General features: G+C 42.3%; 1 protein-coding gene across 12 annotated transcripts in view; it reads left to right on the forward strand.

Annotated features, from left to right (window-relative positions):
- Positions 1-23103, forward strand: part of RIMS2 (regulating synaptic membrane exocytosis 2) — a 767247-nt gene that overhangs the window by 176537 nt on the left and 567607 nt on the right. For 5 of the 12 annotated variants that reach the window (XM_034763436.1, XM_034763438.1, XM_034763457.1 and 2 more), the window contains exon 3: positions 17486-17497. The exons of the other annotated variants lie outside the window; for them this stretch is intronic. In XM_034763436.1, coding sequence (XP_034619327.1) covers positions 17486-17497 — 12 coding nt within the window. The remainder of the gene's footprint in view (positions 1-17485; positions 17498-23103) is intronic. 12 annotated transcript variants of the gene reach the window in all.

The raw sequence follows: 23103 nt of genomic DNA on the forward strand, positions 1-23103 counted from the left end.
CCACAGTTCTGCTTCAGGATCCGTGTACATGGATCCTTGTGCCTCTGTGGATCCAATTACAAGATCAGCGCCTATGTATGGAAGGAAAGGAATTTATTTAGTGACAATCGTGTTGGGGTATTTAGAGTTAGAGGTTAGAGCAAGGAATTGTTCCTGGCTTTGCCTGTCCCAGACTCACTTGGACACTTAGCTTTATTTTACCTCAGTTTAGTAATGGGTATTATAATGTTTACCTACCTCCATAGTGTCATTTGAGGGAGCTAATTAAACAATGTTTGTAAACTGCTTTTTTCTCGTACAAAGCACCACAAAATGCAAAGTATGTACAGGGAAAAGTTATCACATTTTTTTTTGCTTTTGAGAAAGTATGTTTCATTTTAAAAAGATCAGTGTGCTAAGAAATAATACCCAGAGCTATCATAATGATTTGTATTATGAGAAATCAAGTGGACTACCAGGTTGAATTAAAAAATATTTAATTAAAACCAGTACAGCAGAACTCAAGTAATTACCAAAGTATTTTAGTTTAGTAGAGAAATTAGTTTACTAAAAATTTTAAATAACGGTACGAACACCTCCTTATCTCTACTGAAAATACCTCACCTGATGAATTCCAAAACCGCGTTAGCTTTTTTCGGTGTCGCGGGGTAGTTACCTGCTCCTGCTCTGAGGGGTTTAAAACAGCCCTGGAGGAGGGCTGTGGAAGGGCAAGACGCTTGGGCTGATTCGGAGGAAGCAGGCTCAGCTCGGGAAACACCCCAATAAGGGCCCAGCTGGCCCTATAAAGGCTTGAGCCAGAAGCTCAAGTAGACAGTCTCTCTCTGAGCATAGAGAGAGAAGGGCCTGGCTGCAGGGAGCTCAGCCAAGGGCCTAGAGTGGAGCAGGGCTGGGGAAAGGCCAAAGGAGCCGGGGAGCTCTGGCCTAGGAAAGCCCCAGGCTGCAGGCCTGGTAAGGCCTATTAGGTACTGGGTTGCAGGAGGTAGCCCATGGGTAGGCAGAGGCAGCAGGTCTGAACCCCTTTGCCTGTGATGAGTGGCTGATACTGCAGTCTGCTCCAGTGAACGGGGGCTAGATGGAGACTGGGCAGTAGCCAAGACTGAGGTGAAGTGGGGATAGTGGATGGGGGTTCCCCTGGGAGAGGGAGACCCAGAGCTGTGAGGGGTTACTGCCAGGGGGCAGCACCCCAGACAACAGGGCACTGGGTCCGGGAGGGACACGGGGGCCAAGCAGCAGCAGGACACTGGCCTGCAGAGGGTGCTCCAAGGCTGGAAATGAGCTAATTCCCAAGACGACCAGCAGGAGGCGCTGCAGGGGTGAGTCTGCGCACTGCTACACACGGCCATATCACGTTGGCGGCTCATAGTCATCCTGTGATCAACCAAAACTCCGAGGTCCTTCTCCTCCTTCAGCATAGAAGTCTGTCTCAAATTCAGTCAGATTCAAATATTCAGGGCACTGTTCTGAACTCTTCTTTTTTTATGTGAGTCTTTATGGGAACATGCATGATTACTTTGAGTAGAGTATGCACATAGTATGCAGAGTAAGAGAAATTGGTATGTATTTTACAGGAAGTTGCTTTCTTTATCATATCTTAGGCTGAAAAATAAAACAAAACGAGGAGTCCTTGTGGCACCTAACAAATGTATTTGGGCATAAGCTTTCGTGGGCTAGAACCCATTTCATCAGATGTATGAAGTAAAAAATACAGGAGCAGGTATAAATACATGAGGTTTAATATAAATACATAAGGTTTAATATGTATGTCAGTAATGCAAGTTATAAATCAGAGTGCACAGAAATCTTCTGCTCACTGATGGCTAAAAGTAGCTGAGGGTGTATACATCTTTCAGGCTATGTTGAACATAATGTAAGTTAGTTTAAAATATATTTTTAAAGTTTTTGTAGAGCCTTTTATCCTGAAGGATCTGACATACAATTATTACTTTCGATAATTAAATAAGGTTACAACAATATTTTGGTATAGGGAATACAATCAATACTGTGATAATTTTATCTCATTATTAAAGGCAAAATTGGATAGTCTTTATTGCTGTACACTCAGACATCATGAGAAGACACCTCTGTGTTGGGAAGGTGTCACCAATTGGCACCCAGAAAAAGGCTCCGAAATGTGGGGATGCTATGTGCACATTTTGTCAATTACTCTGTCGAAATAAATCAATTTTACTGTCAGAAAGTGAAATTGACAAGAGCCTGCCAGGTGGTTGGGAAAGTCAAAATTGTACAGAAGAACTGAAATTTCCCCACTGAAAATTTCAGTTGTGCAAAAAAGGAGTTTTTTATCAGAAAAAAAGTCTGATTAAAATTTTTTGATCAACTCTAATAGTTGCCTCTTTTTTTACCTGTATCCTCAAAGTCCATCAGATTGATCATGTAAGATAGAAGAAGAGAGAAGCTGTAGTTACAACCATGGAGTAAATGACAAATGATTGGAACACAGCCATGTGATAGTTCATTCTAAGACTGGGTTATTTTTATTTCCTGTGTCTAAAATAAGATCATTGATGGACATGTCTGATCTCTTTCCATAATTCCACATTCATCTGGGTTTATGCCAGCTTTTGCTGCTATACACATCAGTGCAGGTCAGGTAGAGGCAGCAAACATCAGAAAAGGAAGTTGCTGAAGTGCAAAGCAGCCACAATTGTCCTTCTCTTAGGCTATGTTCACACTACAGCCTCGTTTGGTATAACTTATGTCACTCAGGGGTGTGAAAAAACCACCCCCCCTCAGCAACATAAGTTACACTGACATAAGCACTCACGTGCACACCACTATGTTGGCGGGAAAGCTTCACCCGCCGACATACTTACCGCCTCTCTCAGAGGTGGTTTTATTATGCTGATGAGAGAGCTCTCTCCTTACGGCATAGAGTATCTTCACCAGACATGCTGCAGTGGCACAGCTGTATCCTCAGGCCTGGGAAAGGTACTCAGAGTGTCCCAGCTAAATACAAGATCAAACATATAGTTCAGCATAAGTAGTTAACACACATTCTAAGGGACCATTAAGGGTGATGTGGCGCTTTAATACAATGGTAGTCAGAGGACAAAAAAGGGGGTTAGTGGGTTACAAATTGTTTTAATAAGCCATAAATCCAGTGTCTTTATTAAGACCATGATTTTTAGTGTCTAGCAAAGTTATGAATTTCATCTCCCAGGCTCCTCTCTTGAAGGTGTTGGGCAGATTTCCTTTGAGGATGAGGACTGAGAGGTCAGATACGGTGTGGTAATTTTGTGAAAAGTGTTCACCCACAGGTATCTGGTGATATGGTGTTTTTGTCTTTAATCATTTTCCTGTGTATGTTCATTCTAGAGCATAGTGATTGTCTGGTTTCACCCACATAGTTGCTATGGGACATTTAGTGCACTGGATGAGGTACAACACATGTGATATCACTGGGTCCTATACATGCCTCTTGAAAGGTGTGTTGTGGGGGGTATTGACCACTGAAGCAGTGGAGATATGTCATCAGGTTTTGCATCTGTTGTTCTGGCAGGGTCTGATGCTGCTTTGAGCAAGCTGTGGGCAGCTTGCTTCTGATGATGAGCTTGGAGAGGTTGGGGGGTTGTTTGAAGACCAGAAGAGGGGGATCAGGAAAGATTTATTTCAGGGTGGGGTCCCCATCAAGTACAGATTATAGTTGTTGATGATACCCTGTAGGGGTTCCAGGGAGGGTGGTAGGTGACAACTAAAGGAATGCAGTCGGAGAGAGGTTTATTTTTATATTGAAGCAAAACCCGCTCTAACCACACACCCCTAGTTGTCACAGGAAAATGATATAAGACAAAAGTACCATATCACTAGTGGATGAACACTTTTCACAAAACCAACCCTCTATATCTGACCTCTAAGTCCTCATCCTCAAAGGAAAAGTTCACAACACCTTCAAAAGAGGAGCCCAGGAGCTTAAATTCATAACTTTGCTTGACACTAAAATCATGGTCTTAATAAAGAAACTGGATTTATGGCTTATTACAACAACTGGTAATCCACTAACCCCCCCTTTTTTTCCTGTGACTACAGGGGTGTTAAAGGGCCACGTCACCTCAACTGGTCCCTTAAAATATGTGCTAACTACTTATGCTAAATTATATGTTTGATCTTGTATTTAGCTGAGACACTCTGAGTACATAATAACATGACTTAAAATCATTAAGTTATGCATATTGTTAGTCTTTGTATCTGTGTAATTTTATTACTGTTGCCTTCATTCTTCTAGTCATTGTTATGCTTCCTGGTTGTCTTAATATAGATTGTAAGCTCTTCAGGGAAGGGATTGTCTTCCTATGTGTGCATACAACACCATGTACAAAGAGACTCCTATTCTAATTGTGGCCTCTTGGGCACGACCACAGTACAAATACTTAGTAACAATAAAAATATTTTTAAAGGCAGATTCAGATTCCAAGGCCAGAAGGGACCACTGTGATCGTATAGTCGGCTCTCCTGTACAACACAGGCCATAGAACTTCCCCACAATGATTTTTAGAGAATAACAGGTCCAGAGCAAGATTTTAATATTCAGAGACATTTGGGAAAATGTAAAAGAAGCAACAATTTTTAAGTAACTTCCTGTTTTAAGAGACATCTCAAAGCATCTACAGCCATATTGAGTTAAATTCTTTGTACTGACTGGGTGAGCCAAAGTGTGCTGGCCACATCCTTCTGACTGGGGATTTCATTGATGTGGGAGTCTACTAGATATAGAGATGGCTCTTATACCATCCTTCTCACAGGCTTCAGTATCAGGTCTTAGTTGGGGATGGGGAAGAGGAGTGGCTGGAGTGTGTTATATTCTGGCTGCCCTCAGGTGGTGGAAAGTCCTTTGGGGACAATTGCCTGCTGCCTCAGGTTAGAGCAGTTCCAGGTCTGCTGTAACCTGTGCTTTAGCCAAATACCCTCTAAAAAATCAGAATGCTGTAACTGGTTCCCTGACAGCCTCCCCCTCTGCTTTGCCAAGTGCAAACTTTATGAAAAAGAGAAGCTGGCCAACTGAGTATAAATTTTCTGCATCTTATTATGAGACTACCTCTGTTAAACAATCACATTTTCTGGGCCTCTCGCATTTTACAGTCTATGGTATTGGCAATGATCAGGTGACTTGGATTTATTGGACATAATTTTGATATCACTTACACTCTCATAAACTTCATTCATTTAAATGGAGTTACTCCTGACTAACATTGGTGTGAGAGGAAAATCAGGCCATGCAATTATTATTTGATTTGATCTTTTTTTTTTTTTTTACTATTGATGGGATAAAATGATTGGGATAAAACATGTCTTCCCCCTACCACCACCCCCATAACAGTGCTGTGTTAAGTTTCTAAAATTTGTATTTAAATCCTTTCGCAGCCTGAGTGGCAGAAGGTAATTTGACAGAGAGCACTCACTCACTTAGAAGTACCTTTGAGTGTTCTGATGTCAATGGATTTGATTTGTTAGTTATGAAGCTTTGTAAATTACACTTTGCAAATATGCAGAGCATTTTTAACAACGATCTGCTAACATATCCACTCTTCAGGTATGTTCAATAACTGAGTAGTGACTGTAGATGTGTAAACTGCACATTGAATGAGGTTGGGCTACACAGTAAAATGTATATTGACTGGTACTCTGCACAGTGAACTGCACATTGAAAGAGGCAGTGCCAACAGGTGCATAACCATGTGCAGCTGAAAAATTAAGTGCTGACACACAGCTTTAATGCATTGATAAGTTGGTGCCCAATTTTCAACAGCACAAAGTGCCAATTCAATGAGGCAGGACCTTTAGGATCAGTGTTTTGTTTTTCTACCTCTCTTTTAGAGAGGAAAAATATATTTGTATTACATATAAAACATACATATATAACGTTATATGTTATATGTGTAATACAAAAATTTTGTTTTTGTACAGAGCCTATTGCAGTGTTTGTTGTTATTTATTCAAGCTATTTACTATGAAAGAATAAGACTACTGCAGAGTTGGTGTACTTCAAAGTTTCAGCAAAACACCTGTAGGGGACAGGAAGCCCGAGGAAGGGATGTTTCCCCCCAAATGTATTCTGTTTTTTTGTTTTTGTTTAATCTCCTTCCTCTGAATCCCATGCTTCACACAGGATTCTCACTAACCCACCACATTCTGAGTTTGGAGGGATGTTTGTGAGATGGTTGGGGGGAGGGTGGTGAGTTGGATTCTGTTTGCTTATATCCCTTGCTATTTTGCTATGCATTATGTTCAGCTTCCTTTATTTAAAATAAGAGTTGGCCATTGTTGTGACCTCTTGATTCTAACATGGTTCAGGATCTGGTGGAATGATCTGATCACCCAAATACATGCAGTTGTTGGTGTGCACCTTTTGTAGACTTATCACCCTCATTAAGAGGGTCAACATTTTTGAGCTGGGGAAGTTTCATTCTGGAAGCTACAAAAACAAAACGAGACTGTCTGGCAGGTCACTTCTACCACTAACTTGAACTTCAAGAATGATCATCTTTAAACAAATATTACACTATTTAATATGCTATCTTTCTGTGTCAGGATAATCCTGAACAGTTGATTGTGCATTTCCTAAAGAATTAAACAGAAGGGTGTGCTGTCTGCTGGGTGCTAAGATACAGGATGTGGACCTGAGGCTGAAGAGGATCCTAAAGGGAGCAGGAAAGAATCCACTGATTGTCCTTCATGTGGGAACAAATGATATGGCTAGATTCTTGCTGGAACGTATCAAGGGAGACTATGCCAGGCTGGGGAAGATGCTTAAGGAAATTGAGGCTCAAGTGATCTTCAGTGGGATTCTGCCTGTTCATAGAGAAGGGCAACAAAGGTGACAAGATTATGACGATCAACAGATGGCTCAGGCAGTGGTGCTATAAGGAGGGCTTTGGGATGTATGGCCACTGGGAAGCATTCATGGACAGAGGACTGTTCTCTCGGGATGGACTTCATCTGAGTAGGGAGGGAAATAGACTTCTAGGATGGAGGCTGGAACAACTGATTAAGAGAGCTTTAAACTAGGAATTTGGAGGAGATGGTTGGGAGATGCCCAGGTAATCTCCACGCCAGATTTTAAAATTGAGAGGGAAGAAAACAAAGTAAGAAAGGATACAGCGGTGGGTAGGAGAATGGACATAAGGAGGAAGGGTAGTGTAGATACCAGTCTAATAGGTGATACTGGCAGTAGAATGTCTGTGCCTAATCGGGTAAAGAATGTGAGCGAAGCCAAACAGCAAAAATTAAGATGTTTGTACACTAAGATGCGAGGAGCCTAGGTAACAAAATGGAGGAACTAGAGTTACTGGTGCTGGAAGTGCAACCAGATATTATAGGGATAACAGAAACATGGTGGAATAGTAGTCATGACTACAGTACAGGTATTGAAAGGTATGTGCTGTTTAGGAAAGATAGAAATAAAGGCAAAGGTGGTGGAGTAGCATTGTATATCAATGATAAGGTAGACTGTAAAGAAATAAGAAGTGATGGAATGGATAAGACAGAGTCTGTCTGGGCAAAAATCACATTGGGGAAGAAAGCTACCAGAGCCTCCCCTGGGATAGTGCTTGGGGTGTACTATAGACAGCCAGGATCTGATTTGGTTATGGGTAGAGACCTCTTTAATGTTTTTAATGAAGTAAATACTAATGGGAATTGTGTGATCATGGGAGACTTTAACTTTCCAGATATAGACTGGAGGACCAGTGCTAGTAGTAATAATAGGGCTCAGATTTTCCTGGATGCGATAGCTGATGGAGTCCTTCACCAAGTAGTTGCTGAACCAACAAGAGGGGATGCCATTTTAGATTCGGTGTTGGTGAGTAGTGAGGACCTCATAGAAGAAATGGTTATGGGGACAACCTTAGTTCGAGCAATCCTGAGTTAATTCAGTTCAAACTAAATGGAAGGATAAACACAAATAGATCCATGACTAGGGTTTTTGATTTAAAAAGGTCTAACTTAAAAAAATTAAGGAAATTAGTTAGGGAAGTGGATTGGACTGAAGAACTTGTGGATCTAAAGGAGGAGGAGGCCTGGATTTTTTTTTTTCAAGTCAAGGTTGCAGAAACTATCAGAAGCCTGCATCCCAAGAAATGGGAAAAAACTCATAGGCAGGAGTTGTAGACCAAGCTGGATGAGCAAGTATCTCAGAGAGGTGATTAAGAAAAAGCAGAAAGCCTACAAGGAGTGGAAGATGGGAGGGATCAGCAAGGAAAGCTACCTTATTGAGGTCAGAACATGTAGGGATAAAGTGAGAGAGGCCAAAAGCCAAAGAGTTGGACCTTGCAAAGGGAATTAAAACCAATAGTAAAAGGTTCTATAGCCATATAAATAAGAAGAAAACAAAGAAAGAAGAAAGGGAAAAAACGTGATCTGGGTAACTACAGGCCTGTTAGTTTGACATCTGTAGTATGCAAGGTCTTGGAAAAATGTTTGAAGGAGAAAGTAGTTAAGGACATTGAGGTCAATGGTAATTGGGACAAAATACAATATGGTTTTACAAAAGGTAGATCATGCCAAACCAACCTGATCTCTTTCTTCAAGAAGGTAACAGATTTTTTAGACAAAGGAAATGCAGTGGATCTAATTTACCTCGATTTCAGTAAGGCATTTGATACGGTTCCACATGGGGAATTATTAGCTAAATTGGCAAAGATGGAGATCAATATGAAAATTGAAAGGTGGATAAGGAATTGGTTAAAGGGGAGACTTCAACGGGTCATACTGAAAGGTGAACTGTCAGGCTGGAATGAGGTTACTAGTGGAGTTCCTCAGGGACCGGTTTTGGGACCAATCTTATTTAATCTTTTTATTACTGACCTTGGCACAAAAAAGGGAATGTGCTAATAAAGTTTGCGGATGACACAAAGCTCGGAGGTATTGCCAATACAGAGAAGGGACCGGGATATCAGACAGGGAGATGTGGATGATCTTGTAAAATATGGCCGTGAAAAAAGCTAATGCGGTCTTGGGATACATGAGGCGAGGTATTTCCAGTAGAGATAAGGAGGTGTTAGTACTGTTATACAGGGCACTGGTGAGACCTCATCTGGAATACTGTGTGCAGTTCTGGTCTCCCATGTTTAAAAAGGACGAATTCAAACTGGAACAGGTACAGAGAAGGGCTAGTAGGATGATCCGAGAAATGGAAAACCCGTCTTATGAAAGAAGACTCAAAAAGCTTGGCTTGTTTAGCCTAACCAAAAGAAGGCTAAGGGGAGATATGATTGCTTTCTATAAATATATCAGAGGGATAAATACCAGGGCGGGAGAGGAATTATTTAAGCTCAGTACCAATGTGAACACAAGAACAAATGGATATAAACTGGCCATCAAGAAGTTTAGACTTGAAATTAGATGAAGGTTTCTAACCATCAGAGGAGTGAAGTTCTGGAATAGCCTTCGAAGGGGAGCAGTAGGGGCAAAAGACATATCTGGCTTCAAGACTGAGCTTGATAAGTTTATGGAGGGGATGGTATGATGAGAGAGCCTAATTTTGGCAATTAATTGATCTTTGATTATTAGCGGTAAAGATGCCCAATGACCTGTAATGGGATGTTAGATGGGGTGGGATCTGAGTTACTACAGATAATTCTTTCCTGGGTGTCAGGATGGTGAGTCTTGCCCACATGCTCAGGGTTTAGCTGATTGCCATATTTGAGATCGGGAAGGAATTTTCCTTCAGGGCAGATTGGCAGAGGCTCTGGGGTTTTTTGCCTTCCTCTGCAGCGTGGGGCCCAGGTCACTTGCTGGAGGATTCTCTGCATCTTGAAGTCTTTAAACCACAAGTTGAGGACTTCAATAGCTCAGGTTTCAGAGTAGCAGCCGTGTTAGTCTGTATCTGCAGAAAGAACAGGAGTACTTGTGGCACCTTAGAGACTAACAAATTTATTAGAGCATAAGCTTTCGTGGACTACATTATGCATCCAAAGAAGTGGGCTGTAGTCCACGAAAGCTTATGCTCTAATAAATTTGTTAGTCTCTAAGGTGCCACAGTACTCCTCTTCTTTTTTCAATAGCTCAGACATAGGTCAGGGGTTTGTTACAGGAGTGGGTGGGTGAGATTCTGTGGCCTGCGTTGTGCAGGAGGTCAGACTAGAAGATCATAATGGTCCCTTCTGACCTTAAAGTCTATGAGTCTGTGTCATGCCTGTTCTGAATCTTTTCTGTCTGTGGTTTGATCTATATACAGTAATGCTATGTTTGCTGAATTACAGTGACTTTTCTCCTCCTCATTATGTATTTTGATTAATTCTTCTTGAAGGTGAACATTAGATAAAAATATTTTTTAAAAAAGGTAAAAACTATTAAGTGTGAAAAACAGATCAACAAAACAGTCAAAACTGTGAAAAGCAATAGTCCTCTATTTGTGTAGTTATGTTGGTATATATAGAAGACTATTAAAATATTTCAAAGTTGAATACTAGAAAATAAACTAAAACTACATTAATAACCACATTTTTTTAAAATGAGTATCCGAGATTGGTATAAACTTATTTAGGCCATTGGATATAATTTATGTTGGCTGTAACTTCTGAAATAAACTCAGGTAAGCGTGGGAAAATAATCCAGATTGGTCATAAAAGCAGAATTCATAAATGGATGTAGGTGACCAGACTCAGAGAATGATTTAAAAAAAACTGATAGTCTAAAGGGCATATTTTCTTAAAAACTAAGGGCATGATACCAGGTTAGATCAATGAATTGTGTGCACGAATCATAGGCAGTGTGGGCCCTTCATTCTCTTAAAGAGAAAATACTTGCAAAACTAGGGTGACCAGATGTCCCGATTTTATAGGGACAGTCCTGATATTTGGGTCTTTTTTTTTTATATGGGCTGTGAAGGCCCAGACCAGTGGGGTACAGGAGTCTGGTAGAAGGCAAATATACTGGTCACTGGATGAGTAGTTTTCTGTTCCCTGAATGACCAGAGCAGGGGCTGCACTAGAGTAATCAGGAACCTGCTAGAACCGGTTAAGGCAGGCAGGCTAATTAGGACATCTGGAGCCAATTAAGAAGAAGCTGCTAGAATCAATTAAGGCAGGCTAATCAGGGCACCTGGGTTTTAAAAAGGAGCTCACTTCAGTTTGTGGTGAGAGTGTGAGGAGCTGGGAGCAAGAGGCGCAAGGAGCTGAGAGCGAGAGCGTGTGCTGCTGGAGGACTGAGGAGGACAAGCATTATCAGACACCAGGAGGAAGGTCCTGTGGTGAGAATAAGGAAGGTGTTTGGAGGAGGCCATGGGGAAGTTGCCCAGGGAGTTGTAGCTGTCATGCAGCTGTTACGGGAGGCAGTATAGACAGCTGCAGTCCACAGGGCCCTGGGCTGGAACCCGGAGTAGAGGGCGGGCCTGGGTTCCCCCCAAACCTCCCAATTGACCTGGACTGTGGGTTCTTCCAGAGGGGAAGGTCTCTGGGCTGTTCCCCAACCCACATGGTGAATCTCTGAGGCAAGAAAATCCGCCAATAAGTGCAGGACCCACCAAGATAGAGGAGGAACTTTGTCACACTGGTGTTAGAAGTGGGATCTTGGGGTGCACAGCACAGTGGAAGAAGGAGGGTGTTTAAAAAACAACAACAACAAAAAAGGGAGAGGGGTTTTTTTTTTTCACCACAATGGATGACGTAGTGCGGGCACTGATACAGGCTATGGCGGCCCAGGAGGAGGCTACCCGTGTCCAGGCAGCCGCCCAACAGGAGGCAGTGCGGCTGCAGCAAGAGACTAATCGCCTGCTGATGGACCAGGCTGCTCAAGACCGAGCTATGTTGTGGAACCTGGTAAACCAGGTAAAGTCCCTTACAGAGCTGAATCGCAGCCATGATGGGACGCGGTTCATACGAGCCAGCCATTGGCTGCAGAAAATGACACGGGAGGATGATGTAGAGGCATACCTTCTGGCCTTTGAGAGGACAGCCCTATGGGAGGCCTGGCCTCGAGATCAGTGGTCTGGCATCCTTGCCCCATTCCTATGTGGGGAGGCCCAGAAGGCCTACCATGATCTCCCTGAAGAGGCTGTGGCAGACTACCCCTAGCTGAAAGCAGAGATCCTGGCCAGATCTGGGGTAACAACAGCAGTGCGGGCCCAGCAGTATCATGGTTGGAGGTACCAGGAAGACAAAACCCTGTGGTCCCAATTGTATGACCTCATCCGTCTCGCATGAAAGTGGTTGCAAGCAGAGTCCTGGAGCCCGGAAGAGATACTAGTGGTTCTGGTCATCGACCGGTACATGAGGGGACTACCACCAGACCTTCGTGCCTGGGTAAGCTGGAACGAACCCTTCACCTATGACGAGGTTGTCGCACTGGTAGAGAGGCGAAGGACAGCGAGGGAGCTGACCTGACCAGTTAAGGAAGAGGCATCCCGGGTTAAACTAGCAGCACCAAGCCCTAAAGTTCGGGTGACTGGGCCACCAGGAGGCCCCAGGTGGAAAAAGAGAGAGTCTGAAGGCCCATTAGAGGCCACAAAGAGTTGGAGCACTGAGGGAGAAGAGGATCGTGATGTTAAACTGCCCAAACCAAGAGACCGGGGAACGCCTAGGGCTCCATACAGATGTTATGCCTGCGGGGAGTGGGGACACATAGCTGCACAATGTCCCAATGCTGAGGAGCCTATCCAGTGTAACCTGGGGAACTGGGCAGATCCAGGCTCCCTAATCCACCTTGTGGGGGTCTCACTAACCCCACATATGTATACCAGACCAGTGAAACTAAATGGGGTAAGGACCATGGCACTGGTTGATTCGGGGAGTGCTATCACGCTTATCTCAGGGAATCTTGTAAAGCGTAGTCAGCTGCTGCAGGCTAAACGTACGGGGATAACATGTGTCCATGGGACAGTTAGTTACTACCCCACCATTCCAGTAAAAATCGAGATCCAAGGGAACACTACTGAGGTAGCAGCAGGTGTAGTCCCTAAACTCCCATACCCGGTGCTCATAGGGAGGGACTTCCCAGGGTTTGGAAACTTACTCCCAGTAGGGGGATTGGAGAAAGATGGGGACAGCAGACTATCAACTCCCAATCTTCTCTGAAATATCCCCAGATTTGTTCTCCACTCCCAGACAGGGTAGAAAGGCAAAAAGGGAAAGAAGGGCAGCTAAGGCCAAAAAGACCTAACCCAAGAAAACAAGCCTTCCAAACAGGTGAGAGTGTCTCCCGATTTAACACTAGACCAGAAGAATGAGGTGTCTGAGATGATCTTCTGGAACCAAGATGTGTTCTTGACAAAACCGGGTCGAACAACCGAGACATATCGCCACATTGTCACGAACCCTGGGGCCAGAGAAACAATGAGGCCCTATCGGGTGCCAGCGGCAAAAGAGGAAATAAAAGCAGAAGTAAAAAAAATGCTGGAGTTGGGGATCATCCCAGAATCCCACAGTCAGTGGTCCAGCCCAATCGTGCTGGTGCCCAAACCTGATGGCACCACAAGATTTTGCAACGACTTCCGGCGACTAAACGAAGTATCCCAGTTCGACACGTACCCCATACCTCGCATAGATGAGCTAGTGGACCGTCTGGGTAATGCCCGGTACTTGACTACCCTAGACTTGACAAAGGGATACTGGCAGATTCCTGTTGCAGAAGGCACAAAGGAAAAGACTGCGTTCTCTATACCAGAGGGTCTTTTTCAATATACTGTCCTCCCTTTTGGACTACATGGGGCCCCAGCTACCTTCCAGCGCCTCATGGACAAGCTATTATGCCCACATAACAGTTATGCTGCTGCCTACTTGGACGATGTGGTCATTCATACCCCAGACAGGGAAACCCACCTGGAGAAGGTGGAGGCAGTCCTCGATACCTTCAGGTGAGCTGGCCTTACAGCAAACCCTGCCAAGTGCACTGTAGGGTTTACAGAGGCTAAATATCTTGGCTACATTGTGGAAAAAGGTCTGGTAAAACTCCAAGTGAACAAGTTAGAGGCCATCCAAAATTGGCCCCGACCAAGTCGCAAGAAACAAGTCTGAGCGTTCCTAGGTGTGGTGGGATATTACCGATGATTTATCCCCCACTTTGCCACAAGGGCAAGCCCCCTGACAGACCTAGTGAAAGCCCGTGGACCTGATCTGGTGAGATGGTTTGACGCAGCAGAGGACACGTTCACAGACCTACGGACTGTCCTCTGCAATAACCCCGTACTGATAGCCCCTGATTTCACCAAGGAGTTTATCCTGCAGATGGATGCATCGGAAGTAGGGTTGGGGGCCGTTCTGTCACAGATGGTCGGGGAGGAGGAACACCCAATTCTATACCTCAGTCGGAAACTCCTTCCAAGGGAAAAAAATGTGCAGTGGTGGAGAGAGAATGCCTCGCTGTAAAATGGGCCATGGAAACATTGTGCTACTACCTGCTCGGGCGCAGATATGTCCTCGTGACCAACCATGCCCCTCTTCAATGGATGCAGCGGAACAAGGAGAAGAACACAAGGGTGACCAGATGGTTCTTATCCCTCCAACCTTTCCAGTTCTGTGTGCAACACAGAGCAGGGAGCCGTCATGGCAACGCCGATGGCTTGTCACATGTGCACTGTCTGGCGTCCCAAGCTGCCCAACCCCTTGGCGTTGAGCGGGGGGAATGATATGTGACAGACCCGGACCAGTGGGGTACAGGAGTCTGGTAGAGGGCAAATATACTGGTCACTGGATGAGTAGTTTTCTGTTCCCTGAATGACCAGAGCAGGGGCTGCACTAGAGTAATCAGGAGTATCAAACTGCTAGAACCAGTTAAGGCAGGCAGGCTAATTAGGACACCTGGAGCCAATTAAGAAGAAGCTTCTAGAATCAATTAAGGCAGGCTAATCAGGGCACCTGGGTTTTAAAAAGGAGCTCACTTCAGTTTGTGGTGCGAGTGTGAGGAGCTGGGAGCAAGAGGAGCAAGGAGGTGAGAGTATGTGCTGCTGGAGGACTGAGGAGCACAAGCATTATCAGACATCAGGAGGAAGGTCCTGTGGTGAGAATAAGGAAGGTGTTTGGAGGAGGCCATGGGGAAGTTGCCCAGGGAGTTGTAGCTGTCATGCAGCTGTTACAGGAGGCACTATAGACACCTGCAGTCCACAGGGCCCTGGGCTGGATCCTGGAGTAGAGGGCGGGCCTGGGTTCCCCCCAAACCTCCCAATTGACCTGGACTGTGGGTTCTTCCAGAGGGGCTGTTCCCCAGCCCACATGGTGAATCTCTGAGGCAAGAAAATCCACCAATAAGCGCAGGACCCACCAAGATAGAGGAGGAACTTTGTCTCACAGCTCCTATTACCCCTCCACCCCCTGTCCTGATTTTTCACACTTGCTATCTGGTCACCCTATGCAAAACTGTTAAACAGCATAATTTCCAGTCAGTTTCTGGAAATATTTTTATTATTATAATAGCAACACATTCTCCTGAATCTCAGGAATAGAGTTCATATAGTGGAAAAGAGAAGAGTTCTTTGTAGTAGCGAATATGGAAAGATAAATGTACAAAACCAAATATTAAAAATGATTTATTTTTAAGTAGCAATAAATATTTACTAGGAATAAACAGTTTTACCTCAAAGTGTTAACCATCTGAACAGATAGAACAGATAGTAGTAGATGGAAAACAAGCAGGTATATGTGATTAAACATGACCTTAAGCATCTTGTTTCTTACCCTTAAGCCTCTTGATTAATTTTACTTAATTTTAAATCTTGTCTATTTATTTTTTATTGCCTAGCCCGTCTTTATTTTATGTTAAGTTTTAAAACCATTGTCTGTTTTCTTTTTTTAAACATTACTAATATCTATTTTACATTTTTGTATATTATCTTTTGTCCTTCCTTTTTTCTGGTTTTGTACATAATTTATCTTTAACACTTCCTTATGTTCTGTATTTTTAAAATTAACTTTTTAGGTAATTATTTAGTCTTGTCAGGTTTCTATTATTTTAAAATTAAACCCATCTCCCTCACTCCTGTCTATTTGCAACCATTTGGGGGATTTGATCTATTCCCACCCTATTATTCTCCTTCACTGTCACTTGTCTACCCAGAACATCTCACTTGTGGCTGAGAGGCAGTCACAGAGAAAGTAGCCAAACAGGTAGGCACTTCAAGGTTCAATGTGTCCGAAGGTATGCATGGTCTCTCCTACCCACTCTGAATCTCTTTGCTAGAAGCTCTTGGCATTGCTCATGCTACTATAAGATGGGGATTCAGGGTCATAGGACATCCACATGGCTCCTCCATTCCCAATCTAAATCTCTCCACTCTTGCTCCTGTGGGCAAGGGAGCCTTGCTATGAGTACAGGTCAAGGGGCAAAGATGGCCTGGTATAGTACGGTTAAAAATGATACTTGCATGTACAGTGGTCACACTTCAAAAATTCTGTGATTTAAAAGACTTCATGATTTTCAGCAATACTCCCTATCTATATAATGGGGAATACCACTGGAAATGGTAACCTCTTTCAAAAAGCTTAAAACTTAACCCACTGTACGTTGATATTTTCAATAGCTAGTGTGTAAGAGCACAAAACTGTTTGTATACAGATACCTGAATGAGAGCTGTAAAACAAATGGAAAGTGCTCACCTACTTAAGTGTGCAATTAAGTGCTTAATAGCATACCTAAGTTTAGTCAGTGTATTGGCAAGTGTAAGTAACTGAGTTATCAAAAATCTTTTCATTTGTAAAGCTTTGTTCTCCATTCATACCAAATTGATTGACTGAGGGATAGTTTTGATTGAAATAATTTTGAATATTTTTTGTTTTCTAAAATGTGCTTCCTGTTACTACTTAGGCAGCTAAAAAGACAACCTTCTCACCAAGAAAAATAATATGGCAATATTAATACAGCCATATATTTTCATAAATATGCAAAGGAAAAAAAGCACAAGACAAATACAGAGTAACATGTATCCTACAAACATATAATAAACAGTTGGGGCAAATTTGTCTTAATTTACATCTATGATTCAAACTCTGATATTTTGTATGAGCTATTGAGTAATTTGTATGCAGTTATGTCACTAACAGTCTCTTATTTCCAATTGCATTAGTCTATAATCCTTCAAAGAGATTTGCCCACCCAGAATCAAGCCAGTGGGCTTCTATGCAAGTGTGCAAGGGTTCCATCCATGCTGATCATTTGCAGGATTAGGACCTATCACACTTGGGCCAAATCCTGCATTCTTTATTCACGTTAGCTCCACTATTTGTTTTAATAAGGTAGGTGGGATTTGACTGTTAAATTGTTTTTATTAAAATAATTTTCTTTGTGCATGTATTTGTACTTTGACTTCCTTTGAAAATTTAATCAATAAACAACTAGAAGAAAACCAATACAATAACATCCTTTTCACCATATACTTTTCATAATTAGAAGAAACAAAAAGCTGTATGTGAATCAATTTCCTTGAAATTTGTTTATTTTTACTAACAAATACTAGTGCTTGGTTTCAGTATGGAAATAACTGTCTTTCCTTCTTTGTCTTTTTCTGTCCTTTCTTTCTTGCTTTCGTGGATATGAACTCCAGGAGGATAAAGTGGTTAGAGCCTTTTTCTGTCTAACATTATTTATTTTTATGAGTAGTCTTAATACTAAAGGCTAGATTTTGCCCTCACTTTTACAGATACAATTCCCACTGAAAGAAAAAGGAGTTGCTCTTGTTTAAGTGAGAGCAGGAATGGGCCTTATGTGTTTAATAATTATTCATCTTAAAAACCATAAAATTTAAAGTGTTGTAGATATTATGCATGAAAATTCTTTTGTTGAAAAACAAGTGCATGCTCACAAGTTTCTTCTACTTTAATTTTGCAATATTCTATATGTGCAGTTTAAAAAAGAAAAGAAAATGGATAATTGATGCAATACTACTGATTTTTTTTCTTCCAAAAGAATTTGACAATAATTTTACAACTTAAGTGGCACAAATTTGGTAATATTAGCTTTGTTCAGTGATAGCTCTGATTGTATTATGAACAACCACATGGTTAAAATTTAGGTTTTTTTTATTATATTTTATCCTTCTGATTTTGATGGAATGACAGCTCAGTAGTTTGAGTTTTTTTCACAGTAATTCAAAACATTAATAATCAAATATCATCAAGAAAACATGTCTATCCTAAACTTTTAATTTACTAGATACTATTTAATCCCTATAATATTGTGGAGTTAAGAATTAGTGTTTAACTTATTTTTGTTCTTTAAACTAAATTATAAGCATAAGTTTGTCATCCACAAGTCCTACTGCACATATTATATTGAGCATAATGTTGAAAGAATGTTAAGTTATGCATGCCACTAATATTTTGCTAGTTTGTTTTGTGAATACTAAACCTAAAGTATTCTCTTAAAATACTGATTTTATTCTAGCTATGTTTAGGAGAGGATGTGTAAGAGAATATGAATATGCCTGGACAGCTTTAAACATTTATTGAAAGGAATTAAATTTCATTTAAAAAAAATACAAACAGCAAAATATCCTGGCTAAACTAAATCTACTTTTCCATGAAAGTGACTGTAAACATTCTAAAAGCAACTGCAAATATAAAAGCTCTTGTCCTCTAGTGCTTAGCAATTACATCTGTCACTTGCAGACTAAAAAGTTTTTTACAGTTTGCATATGTCCAAATAGGTACACATAGAACAAACTCTCCTATTTAAATAAATGGGAGCTTGTTACCACTTTTCAGTGGGAGCTGTTTCAGGCCTCACAGATTGTCTACACTGCAATGAAAAATCCCTCACTGTCCCATGTCCACTCACTCAGGATGATGGGGCTTGGGCTACGGGGCAGCTTAATTGCAGTGTAGATGTTCAGGCTCAGGCTGGAGCCCAGGTTCTGGGAACTTCTCCCCTCGCAAGGTCCCAGATTTTGCGCTCCAGCCTGGGCCCAAACATCCACACAGCAATTTTAGAGCCAGTCACTCACTGCCTCTGTCTGTGGGTCACAGCTGAGAATACCAGATTTAGGACAAACTGCTAATAAATGAGGCAGATCCACCACAAAACAGGTGGTTATTCTTTCATAAGATACCAAGCCAATAACAAAAGTAAACTTCTGTCTCACCACACCAGGTAACAAGAAGTCCAAACTGTAGTCTTCTTTGGCATCCCAGTCCTCGTTTCACCACCCAGACATTAGACGTGATGAGTGGTTATTTAATACCAATTTAATCAAGCAAAGGTTATTCTAATCCCAAGAGATCAGCCACACAGGCAAGCCAATATATAACTCAGATCTTACCTAATAATAACACTGTTGCCAATCCTTTAGTATCTAATATCTAAAGGTTTATTTATATGTAACCCTTCTGCCAGGTGGAGCTGGCAGCAACCAGGGTCAGGTTCAATATCTAGGGGTTCCTTTTCAACAATATAACACAAAACTGGTGCAAGCCCCCACCCACTAACCTGGGAAAATTACACACCACCCCTGGGTGCCTCTAAGAGCCAATTCTGCCCCATTCCAAGCACAGAGTCTGAGTGTAGAAAATAAACTTTTAATGAAAGGAGAAAAGTCACCTGACATTAATTAGGGAAAATGCCACAAGGAGGATTCATAAACATAAAACTGTGAGCAGAATGCATGGAGCACAGTCTTCTGTCTCATGTTCTTGAATTCTACAACCAAAAATGTCTTTTCTGTGCCCCCCTCTGCCCCCTCACCATACCCCATTCACAGTGGTTGTTTTTGGTCAGTGAGGACCCAGGGTTCAGAAGTGCATGTGCATGAGTTGACCTCTCACCCAGGGAAGAAAGCTTTTGGCTTGCTCCGTCATCTGGTGTGGCCAGTTTTTCTGGCTGGCCACACCACCAGCCCTGTTCCTTGCCACCTGACTGCCCTACGAGCCACTGTTCCTCACCGCCTCCCGCTGGCTGTTCCCACCAGATGACTGCTCGCCACTTTTGACAGCCGTGCCTGCCGGTCACCTTCTGCTGCCACCTGCCCCTCTGTTGTGACCTCTGTAGGTCAGTCCCTTAGTGTTTGTCAGTTCTTAGTGATTTTTAGCTCTCATCAGGCTGGGCAGAAACACTGTCCCACCACAAGTGATCTCAGCACTTAAAATAACAAAAGGCTCCTAATGAAGTCTATTTAGCTCTATGTTTGAACAGTGGGGACAAACAGGTTAAACCAGACTGGGGACCCCTAGGGAGAGTCCACACCACCTGTCTGGAACACCTGTCTCCACCCCTCTCTGCTTTCACAGCCGTCTGGCATAAAACTCCTTAGCTTAACTAGGTTCTTTCAGCTGAGGGGGACCTCCTCATTTGGGGCAGGTTAAGCACAGTTTTGCCCCCCTTTATTCAGACAATAAAGACAACATTGAAAACATTTCACTACCCGTGCATTCAGTACTAAAGTGATTTGTAACCCAACACCAGCCAAAGTTGATCACTTGGGGCTACACAGCTCCTGTCTGCTAGATACCTGTGCAGAGTAGGTGTGTTCATGTAAATACAGTTTGCTCCTAAAGTCTCTCCCCCTCCCCAACTAGCTGTCAGGAGAGAGTTCATTCAGACTCTGCTTACATCTAAGAGAAAAGATGGTCAAGGAAAACAAATACATACTCATTGCAAAGTTCTTGGATCAGACTTGTAGTCATGATGGAATAAACTGCTGGTTTGTAAAGTCTCTCATAACTTCCAAAAGATTGGAAGGTCCTCAGTCCATTGGTTGGAATGCTCCTTTTAGTGTAAGTCCAGAGATCAGATCAGGAAAGAGGAGATGCTTCCAGGGCTTTTTATACTTTCTCCCATGTGTAGGGAATTCTCTGTCTTAGTTTGTGGAAAATTACAGGCACAAGGTGGAGTCCAGGCTCACATGAGCAAGTCACATGCCCTTGCATGCTTTTATGAGTCATAGGAGCTGCATATTTTGGCTAATACTTCCATCGGGCAGGGACAGGTTCTTCTATGGTCTATTGTGTGAGCTAAGTGTCCTTTAATGGGCCATCAACTTGAATAGTCCATTCACAATGTGCTGGCCAGACTGGATGTAAATTACCTTGTGGGCATTACCCCAGAAGCAAACACATTTGAATTACTAATACATAGTCAATATTCATAACTTTAGATACAAAGATGATACATGCATACAAACAGGATAATCATATTTGATTGATTGTAACTTTTCCATTGACACCTTATATGATATACTTTGTACAAGATTTGTTGCAATTTACTAACAGTGGCAATATTGATATAATGGCTCATGTTTCAATCATACAGCATCCCACAGCCCAAGCCCCGTGAGCCCGTCACCTGATTCAGGCCAGCCACAGGTTTTTAATTGCTGTGACAGACTGTATGTTAGTGTGGTTGAGAAATACATTTCTCAGGTGCCACAAGTACTCCATTTCTTCAAACATAATCCATGTGGCACATGATCACTTATTATTATTTATGTAGCACCCAAGGTGTGCTAGGTATGTAACAGATCAATAAAAGAAACTCTCCCCCACCCCAAAGAGCTTAGAATCTAAGAGTGGTCTTGAACACAAGTAGTATCATTGTGGTCAACTCAACCACTCGTATCTATAAAGGTATTTTTGTCTATATGTTTAGAGTATCAAGCTATAATTTAGTAAGATAGTAAGCCCTCAGTTAAACAATGCAGTGAAGAGGATACACAAATACCTGGATTTATGATGTATGTATCATGATGGTTACATTTTGGGGGCGGGGGGAGGAGGGGTATGCGAATCTTGGGAGCTGTTAGTATTTAGATTACCTTTTAATGGTTAATGATTGCGTCTTAGATTGCTTTAGGTAGTGCCCAGTTCTACTGATTTAGAATTGTATGTTTAGAAATAATGAAGATAGAGAGCCGAATGCATATTTTGAGCCAGATTCTTTCTTCCCCAGTGCAGTGCGAGTGTGAGAGAAGGGTAAAAGAAGCTCTCCTATGTGCATCTGTGAAGGGAATAGCAAAAATCCTGATTTTGCACCCTATGGTGTCAAGAGAGCTTCTATATTCCTCAGCACCTTGCACTCAGACATTCGCAGAATGGATATCCTGTACAATGTTTGGCTTTTATGTGATATAAGATATGGATTATGGTAGTGTTTTACCAACATAGAAAAGTTATAATTGTTTGTTGTCCCTCATTTTCCAGTACTAACACAAATGTGGCATAACAATTTTATGTCCAGTATCTTAAGGGTCATGTTCTATTTTTGGTAACTGTAATACGTTCTTAAATATAGCTATAGATACTGGGGGTGGCTAATGGTTGAACACTGACCATATGGCTGAGCAATGTGGATCAGGAAACTCCTCCCATAGCTTAATCTGCAGCACTCAGATCCATGCAGAGATGAGAAGCAGAGAAACAGTCTACCATGCCTTATGCCATAGGGATCCTGTCCACGAGGACAGGATTTCAGGAGAAGGGCTGGGGCACTGCTCAGCATGCAATGTGTGTAGAAGTTAGCCGCCAGTCAATGTATGCTGTTGATGGGAGTATATGCAGCAGTTTAGATGGGAGCTGCACATAGCCTCTGACTGTCAGAATATGGTGCCCATTCTGTTATTGAACATGTATGGTTGGGATTTAGTTAGATGCACCTAGTAAGTCACTCACATACATTAAAGAGGATTCCTGCTTTGCTGTTCATATGGTGGGAAGAGGCTTTCTATGCATGCCTATTTCCTTATCTTACAGCACTCCTCCTGCTTTAAATCATTGTTTCCACATATTGTACTTCATGTGCACACTTCTGCTGCTGCTGCTGATGGTATAGTGAGAACAAGTTAAAAAACAAAAACAAATCCCAGCCATTCCTCAGTCTTGCATAATTGGATATAGCAAAATATGTTTGCCAAATGGAGGACCAAATCTGTAAGGAAAGAAATGATCTAATCTTTGAGTGATGGCCCTATATGGATTCCAACATAGGTGCACATGCACAGGAGCTGGAAGGTTTTAATAGCTCTCTCTGTTGACCCACATGTGAGCCATATGTCCCCTCATGTTTGCAGCTCAGGTTATAAAAGGTTGTGTGGGTCAATGCCTCTCCAGTTCCTTCTTACCACTGCATGGCTTGAGTTGGAACCCATGTTCCTTCACGCTGTTAGCTTAACTAAGTGACGGTCCATTCTTCCTTTCTTGTATATAGTTTTTGCAGCCTGTTTTTAGAGTTGTAGTT

This window comes from Trachemys scripta, chromosome 2 (assembly GCF_013100865.1).
Source record: "Trachemys scripta elegans isolate TJP31775 chromosome 2, CAS_Tse_1.0, whole genome shotgun sequence".
NCBI classification, from domain to species: domain Eukaryota; kingdom Metazoa; phylum Chordata; order Testudines; family Emydidae; genus Trachemys; species Trachemys scripta.